General features: G+C 39.7%; 1 protein-coding gene across 1 annotated transcript; it reads left to right on the forward strand.

Moving 5' to 3' along the window:
* Positions 1-1030: 1030 nt before the first annotated feature.
* On the forward strand, positions 1031-7158 carry Il1rl1 (interleukin 1 receptor like 1). The gene is made up of 9 exons (XM_048353540.1): positions 1031-1117; positions 1879-1960; positions 2143-2296; positions 2862-3072; positions 4129-4303; positions 4393-4555; positions 5762-5833; positions 6535-6676; positions 6771-7158. Exons 3-9 carry the CDS (start codon positions 2233-2235, stop codon positions 6931-6933), a joined length of 990 nt encoding a protein of 329 aa, XP_048209497.1. The 5' UTR covers positions 1031-1117; positions 1879-1960; positions 2143-2232; the 3' UTR covers positions 6934-7158.
* The last annotated feature ends 1817 nt before the right edge of the window (positions 7159-8975 follow it).

Here is an 8975-nt window from a genome sequence, read left to right on the forward strand (position 1 = left end):
TTTCAGAGGAAGATGGGAGGGAAAAACTAGAAGAGAGCAAGGGAAGAGGTTACATTGTCCAAAAGAAATGTACTCATTATCTGACTTATGTAACTATAACCCCTCTGTACATCCTCTTTATAACAGCAATAAAAAATACATTTAAAAAAGCCAGAAGTGGAGCTATGGCTCAAGAAGTAGAGCACTAGCCTTGAGTGCAGAAACGCAGGGACAGCATCCTCACATCCCGATTTCAAGCCCCGGTATCAGCACAAAAACACCTTTGTTTTTCATCAAAGCTAATACACAGTAGACACTACGTCGAAAATGACCTACGCAACTTGCTGGTAGAGATGGAGGGAAAACCTGGGTGAGAGTAAGGCAAGAGGCAACATTGTTCAAAAAGAAATATACTCTTTATCTGACCTATGTAACTGTAACTGCTCTGTACATCACCTTTACAATAATACTTAAAAATGCAAAACAAACTCATACATAGAACTTCAAGCCAGAAAAAAAGAAAAAAGAGGCTGTTAGTCTTAGTGGAACTAAAACCAGGAGCTGGCTCTTGGTTTGAAGGGAGCAGAAGCCACATTCTGGACCTCAGAAAGAACATTTCCAAGAATTCGGTGTCCTTCATTTCTCCTTCTCCTTCTCTTCCTGCATCTTGGTTGAAACTATCCACACCAAAGAAGCCTTCTTGAGTTCTGTCAGCCCACTGAGGAGTTGGGGACTATTTGGCAGGCTAGCCCAGAGGTCCCATGACGTCAAGATCATTCAGAGCCAGCAAGGAGAGAGACAACAAACATGGTTTACCATTCAACTCGAGTGGCAAATGCAAAAACAGAGGGAAATGATTTAAGTGGTTCCTCTGAAGAGGATTAGTCAATGTCTTATATTTAAATATTTTTGTAGCAAGCTCAAGAATTTTTGCTGCATGATACATGAGTATTTTTGGATAAGTCCCGGATCCCACACGAGTGTGTGGGATGGCGAGTTGGAAGATGACCTCAGAGATTTAAAACAGAAGAGGGAGCGGAGTGTGTTCTGCCGAGGTCCTGTCAAGGACCGACAACAAGGGCAGGAACTATTTTCAGTTCATTGACTCTGGCCTTATTTTCTCAGTCTTTCTGTGTGGGTAAGCGTCAGTAATGATCTTAGGTTTGGAATAAGAAAAGTCTCAGCGGTTCATGTTTAAAAAAGATAAATGCTTTCTTAATGATATTAAGAGTTGTGTATTTTTATTTCCATGTTGGTTTGATCCCTCCCTTAATGGTTTCAGAACAAAGCTTTAGTAAAAGAGTCTTTTGAGGAAAAAAGAAACGATGTAATTATTTACAGACATTCAAGAATTCTTAACCTTCAGTGACTCTTGGGATGAAGTTCTGGCAGGAACAGTTTTGATGTGAGGAGAGTCTCAGAGAACTATTTGGCTATTGTTTTAATTCTCATTTTTCTTTCCTTCAGGGTTTGATGATGAATTCTTTTCACGCATGCTGACGTGGGAGCTAACATACACATGCGTGTTGCCTCTAGCCTGTGGTTGTTGCCTTTTCTAGAGTCTGTGAAATTTTAAGTTTTAAAGTTTCAGGAATGAAAATGTATCTCTCTCTCTCTCTCTCTCTCTCTCTCTCTCTCTCTCTCTCTCTCTCTCTGCCCCTTTTTCTCTTGTACCAGTACTGGGACTTTCACTCAGGGCCTGACCACTGTTTCCTAGCAATTTTGCTCAAGGCTGGCACTTTGCCACTTGAGCCACTGACTTACTTCTGGCTTTTAGGTGGTTCATTGGAGACCAACGTCTTGAAGATTTTCCTGCCCAGGCTCAGATCTCAGTCTCCTGAGTAGCTAGGATTCTAGGCATGAGCCACCAGCTCATATTATTATTTCATCTTCATTTAGCTTCTTTGAGGACACCGCCACAAGACTGGCATTGTGAAACAGGACCTTCGTTGTGAGGACTCTATCCAGCCTGCAGGCCCGCGTAGGTATAATGCAGTATTGTATGCCTGAAACTTGCTGCTATGCATATATGCATTATGTGCTGATTGATCCTCATGGGTGGTCTTTAGCAAGCAAAATGCCAAGTAGGATAATTTGCTTGTGGTTTTGTTTGATTTATTTTCCAGGGGAGACACTAACACCTTTTCCAATTGTATGTCTCAGCCCCAGAGTGGTGATCTTTCCTATCGGTGTCATTGGTTCCTATAAGGTCTCAGTCATCGCTTGCCAGCTCTTGTTCTTGATCCGTAAACCATGGGACTTTGGATCTTGACAGTTCTAGAGATTCTCATATGTTTTACCACAGCAGCTGAGAATAGTAAGTATTGCCAATTTAAATTCATGAAGTAATTCCAAGAACATTTACTTTGTTTTCAACTCTTAGCTTCCAAGTTAGAAACTGCCAAGTTCCCTAATTGAAACTTTCTGGATTGCAAACTGGCTTTTGTTTTAAAACGGAAAGCTTATTACTTTGTTCTTCATCACAAATCTGTTTGAAGGAATTCTCCACAACAAATGCACATTATAGCTTTAGATTTACAATATGTCACAACTCTTTATTTACAAATTCAAACACATTAAGTACATTCTGTGGCCTGTATGTAGGAGATTGTATAGGCATTTATTGACTGACAATAAGTTGTTCAGCTAAACTTGGCTACTTTTCCCTTGGAGTCAAATAGGAATTTAGATCTAAATTAATTTAGTAATTGGTACACTCAGTAAAATAATTCATAAAATATCTCAATCATTTATCCTTTCTCAAAGTATCAGAATATATTACCCATTTAGAAATCTATTTCTAGATGAATATCAAAAAGTATAAGACTCAGGATCTTTTCCTTTGATCATTTCAGGATTGTATTTGTATTTTTTATTTGCAGGTAAGCCGTTCTGGGGTCTTGAAAATGAGGCTTTAATTGTGAAGTGTCCAAAAAATAGAGATTCCTCTTACCTTGTGGACTGGTATTACTTAAAAACAAATGAAAGTATTCCCACTCAGAAAACAAGTCGTGTCTTTGCTTCAGAAGGTCGTCTTAAGTTTTTGCCTGCCAAAGTGGAAGATTCTGGCATTTATTCGTGCTTTATCCGAAGGTATTTCCCCCATACTCCTTGAAGAAACTATCATCCTAAACCAGTAATCAACATCTGGCCATTAAGTCCTACTGTGGGTGAAACCAGGTCAGATCCAAAACCTTAGCTGTTAGCACAGAGGCTTCTGAGCACAAAACATTCAGCCTGCATAGAAATGGTTACCTAATTTGATTTCCAGCCTACATTTGGTACTCATAGAACATCAGATAAACAATGTAGAAAGGGAACATGGTTATCATTGAGCATGTAGGTTCTGAGGCCAGACAGTTTCAAATTCATTATCTGACTGTCACTAGTTCTAGCAAGTTACTTCTGTGCCTCTCGGTTGGTTTCATCATCTCTCTAATACATGCCATAGCACATTCCATCTCGAAACATTGCTGTGAGAGGCCATATGCATGTATTCACAACATAGTAACGAATGTGTGGCATAGGCCGGGGGAGAATTCCAGTACTTGAGCTCATTTGAGCAATTAATGTATAGTCTACCGCAATAGATCCCAGGATGCTGGAATGTAAGGGTCTGGAGGTGGGGTTGGGAATGAGGTCATGGAGAGGTCAGCAGATAAATGAAGAGGGAACTGCAGCCATGATGTTTTATACACATGTGAAAATGGAGCTAGGAAAATTGAGGGGATGGGTAGGCTTAGGGGAGACAGGAAAGAATGAAGAAAGGGATGGCATTGGTCAAGATGCATTGTACTCATCACCTGACATGTCAAATTGAACCCCCTATGTACAACTTAAGATAATAGTAATTTTTTTTACTATGAGAAGAAATTGAGGAGGTATACAAAAGATTCCTACTTCCATGGTTCATACTAGTAAGCACTTAATAAACACTGGTGATCTTTATGGAATTAGAATCAAGCTTTAGAACAGAGGTGGTGCTTGAAGAATAAGGGTTATATTTTATCTCAAGAGTAATAAAAATGTATTTGAATCCTGAGATTTTAATAATCACTTTTCAATAAGAAAAGAACCACCATATGGTTCTTTGATCTAAGAAAAAAGCAATATAAGCAACTCTTTAATTACTTGCCTTATTTTTAACAGCCCTACCTTCAACAAGACTGGCTATGTGAATGTTACCATATATAAAAAGCAACCAGGCTGCAACATTCCAGACCACCTGATGTATACAACAGTTTCTGGCTCAGAAAGATATTCCAGAATACACTGTCCTACAATTGACCTGTACAATTGGACAGCACCTATTGAGTGGTTTAAGGTAAATGGAATTTTTGAGAGAAATAGATCATATTTGTAAAATTGAGAAGTCAGAAATGACTGAGAAAGGAATGGAATTTTCCATTTTAGAATTGCAAAGTTCTTCAAGGACCAAGGTACAAGACACACCTGTCATCTTTGGTCATTGACAATGTGGGACTTGAGGATGAAGGCGATTACACATGTAAATTTGTACACTCCGAGAACGGAGTCCATTACAGTGTGACAGCAACCAGATTATTCACAGTTAAAGGTAACACAATAGAGGATTTAAGCTGGGGAAGAGGAAATAATGGAGTTCTTGTGGCCAAATTTCCTTCACCCTATTCTCCTCCACCAACTCCTTCCTCATTCCTTTTCCATATTCTGTAGTATCACAGGAATTTCCCTATACATCAAGACCAGAAAACTCCCAGGAAGAGATTGCATTACTTATTAAAAGCAATACTGTTTCCTTCCATGACATAATTTTCCAATGATAAAAGAGCCTGAATGCTAAGGTCATTTACATTTCTAATTAAATAACAATCTAACTGTAGGTAAGGGATTTGATTTTGGGATCCCTTCGTAACAAAAAGCCTGGACACTCAAGTCATTTATATAAAATGGTGTAGTATTTGTATATTACCTACACCTATCTGTATATTTAACTCATTTTCAGATGACTTATCACACCTAGTACAATGCAAATTCTATATATGTAGCTGCCATACTAAATAACGCCAAGAAAAAAGTCTATGCATATTTATTACATACGCAACTTTTCCTCAATATTTTTGACCCACATTTGGTTGAATTTGTGGAGTGTGGTAAGGTACAGTGTTGGATACAGATATTGTGGAGTAGTTTTCAGTTCTGAAATGGTTTTCACATTCTCAACAATATCAAATATTCATATCAACTTTTTTCCAAATGCATTTTAAATTTTACAAAAGCCTATTTGGGAGAAGGCTTCACATTCATAGTTTATCAGAAGCATTTTTTGACAGAGTCTCCTTGGCACAGCCTGGTGTATAGGCACAGATAGAAACTTTCCAAGTGGGCAAAGCAACAATGGACATAAGCTTCTGTCTGATTGTCTTCAGTTGCTCCATTGTTATAAAATAAACATCATCAGAACATATTTCTCTACATCGCTCTCACTGCTTAGCATCGACCCCTGCAATAGTCCTAATCACACTGCCCCAATATAAATGAGCATCAATTAATGTAATGGGTTAACCCAGCATTTGTGTTAATGATACAAGAAAGGATTAAAAAATCAGAAAGCATCATTGTATTACCAGAAAATGTATTACATGAATTTTTGTTTTATTTGTGCATATTACCAAAGGTTATTGTTGAAAAGATTTGAGAATTGTTGTTATGAAAATAAATAGAATATGAAAATATAAGATCTGTTTGATCACCTGATACTCTCTTAATGCTTATATATATTTTTTCTGTTTTTAATTTTAAGTTAAGCAAGGACTATCTATGTTACCAGTAATCATAGCTCCACCACACAATGAAACACGGGAAGTGGGAATTGGTAAGGAAATGCTTTTTTTACCTGGTTCGTCCTCCCGATCCCTGGTCTAGATTCCCCTAGATCTGGTATTTAGGATAGGAGACCTGGAGGGCTATATCAAATGGCAGAGTGGAAATGCCTGGTTCAAGTACTTGCTAGTATGATGGACTCTTCGTAGCAACACACAGTCCTTACATTTGAATCGCACTTCAGAATTCAAGGTGCCGTGTGCATCCATCTCACTTTATTGTTATGTCCTCTGGGTACACGTGTCCACTTTGCTTTGGAAGCCACTTAATCCCAGAGATGCTCACCAGCCTGCCCAAGGTCATGGATAAGGAGTTGGGATGGAGTGGTGGAGAGTACTCTTTCTGAGTACTTAAAGTTTGAGGTGATAACTAAAAGGTAGCTTACGGGAAGAAAAGGAGAATTCAATGGGAGGAGAAAGGCATTGAAGGGGCCAGCTCAGATTTTCCCTGAAGTGAGGGATGGGTGGGTGGGGAAAGCTGGAGTTCCAGCTTAACAGTGAGTGACTTGAAGATGGGGAGGTGGAGGCAGACCTAAGAGGAGACAGAAAGCATGCACTAGATAGATGAAGTGCTACAGGTAAGAGAGGAAAACGGGCAGAATTGCAGAACTCCTAAGGTGTCCCCAGAGCTTTTCTCCTACTCAGTGACATTAACTGCCACCGAATTGCTGAATTTCTTTAAATCTTCATCTAGGAAAACCACTAAATGTCATCTGCACTGCTTGCTTTGGGAAGGGCAAGCAGACCGTGGCTGCCGTCCTGTGGCAGGTCAACCGACGCAATGTTCGGAACTTGGGTGAAGCAAGAATTCAAGAGGAGGAAGGGCAAAATCAAAGGTAATTTTCTATGGAAGTTAAGCCATTTCTTTCCCTTCCCTCTCACTTTGCACATGGCAAGGAAACAGTCAAAGTAACATGTTTACTTTCTCAGTTCTAGCAATGAGCTAACTTGTCTAAACAAGTTTTTGAGGATAACTGAAGTAAGGGAAGAGGATTTATCCCAGAAGTATGACTGTGTGGCCTGGAATTTGCATGGCGTGAGAAGGCACACCATAAAATTGCAAAGGAAAAAGCCAAGTAAGGAGTGTGTCTGAGACTTCGCTAGGTCACCTGGAAGCTGACCATGGTTTCTTGGAAGAAAATGGGTTGTAGTTTGGATCTGGGGAGATGCCTCATCAGGAAGAAAATGGCCTTTGTCATAAGATGTACTTTTCATCTTCAGGATGGTCTTTGAAATCTGGTCATTGCAGAATGTTATTCTTTGGTGGGAAGCTTCTGGACTCTTTCCCTCCTCCTCCTCCCTTCCCTTTCCTCCACCTTCTTCCACCTCGTCCTCTTCTTCCCCTTCTTCCTCCTTTTCTCTTGCCACTTCTTTCTCCTCCCCCTGCTCTTCCTTCCTCTTCTCCTCCTCCTCCTCTTCCACCTTCATCTGCTTCCTCCGTCAGTCCTTCGACGTCCTTCGATGTGCATGGATCAAGGGAATTTGTGGTCTACACAGGTTTGAAAATAGTCATAAAACCATCCAGAAGTTCTTGGGCTTTTTCTTGCCACTGGACCCCAGCAATGCTAACCCCTGTTAGAGCTGAGCTGCTTCCCAGGAGGGCAGCCTGACCCTGTACCCCAGTGCCCTTCTGGGTCTCTGTTATGTGTGTGACATGGACACAGGAAAGGACTTCAGCAGCATTTCCTTCCTTCCTAGGCACTCGTTAGTCTTCTTGCCTGGTCTTTGCATTTGCAGGTGGTCATCCTGTTTGCTAGATGAAGCATTCCATCCCCTTATAAAAGAGAGAAGAGGAAAAAAAGTACAGCCCTTACACTCATCAGTCCTTTATGGCAGTGCAATTATGTATTCAGAAATCATTTTGTTTTGCTCAACTAGGCAACAAGAGTTAAACTCCGAGCTTATATGCCTGTGTCGAGTACAGATAAGCACCCTGGGATACAGTGGAAGAAAAAGATGAGGGCTGAGGAAGTAAAGCCCCACTTGGAGGAGATCCTAGGTAGTCTTTCTACTGGAGATGGTGCCTGGGATTTTTCTTGCTTATATTTGACCTTAACCCTCTGACCAGAGTACAGAGGCATGATCATATCAATGCTATTTTATGTATTGTTATGTCCTATAGGGCATTAGGCTTGTATTCACCAGTGCTGATATTGTCACCCCAGGATGAGAATACATCATAGGAGCTGATGGACATATAGGATTTTAGAGAAAAGGAAGCCACACACTGGGGAGAATCCACACTGGCATGACATGTGTGGTTATCATTGACAAATGCTCTCTGTTTACCTGGGTCCTGGAATCGTGTTCATGTTAGTTGGTGTTTTGGAGGAGTGATTTTGTACTTTCTAGTCTACCTGTACGTATTTCACCTGTTTTTGTTCATGTGAATATTGTATTCTCTTTTCACAATTGTATATGTTAAGCAAAATTTGTCTGTTATGCTCAGTTTGTCACAATGGGTTCCTTTAGTTCTAAAATCACAGTATTTGTTGAATTTAAATAATGAAACTTCATGTTTGTCTCTAATTATTAAATAATCTCAAATAAACGTTTGTGGCTTATAACAGGAGTTATAATGCATACATGCATTGATTTCTATGTCCAAGCCCAGCTTAATTATTGTACAATGAAGTGTCTCATTACTTTTCTCAATACCAACAATGTGGGTGTTACTGTCGTGCAATTTCGTAGATGATAAAACAAAGATAAGGAGCTGCACATCCCATCAAGTACTGTGGTTGTAAAGCTGGAATTCAAATGCCTATTTGCTTATACATTTTCTATTTATAAACACAGAAATATGTGAGGTCTAGTTATCACCTATAAAATTACCTAAACATTGACCAAATCACTCACATATAGTTAGATATTATACTTCAACTGTCTGGAATGAATGTCTTTCCTCCGGTTCCCATCATGCAGCCACCTGCAGAGTTGCAACAGTCCCTAGGAGAAGTACATTTTCTGTGTGTCTTTGGCTGGATATTAGATAATTCCTCTGAAAAAAAAAAGTGATTTAGAAAGTTCAGTCATTTCATTCAGCTCTTTTGCTCACCTTTTGACACTTTTGCCCCAATCCTTCTTGACATCATAATGTCAGGTCCTCAGAGGGCTGGTGAATTATGGCAAAAG

The sequence above is a fragment of the Perognathus longimembris genome, chromosome 8 (assembly GCF_023159225.1).
Source record: "Perognathus longimembris pacificus isolate PPM17 chromosome 8, ASM2315922v1, whole genome shotgun sequence".
Classification (NCBI taxonomy): Eukaryota; Metazoa; Chordata; class Mammalia; order Rodentia; family Heteromyidae; genus Perognathus; species Perognathus longimembris.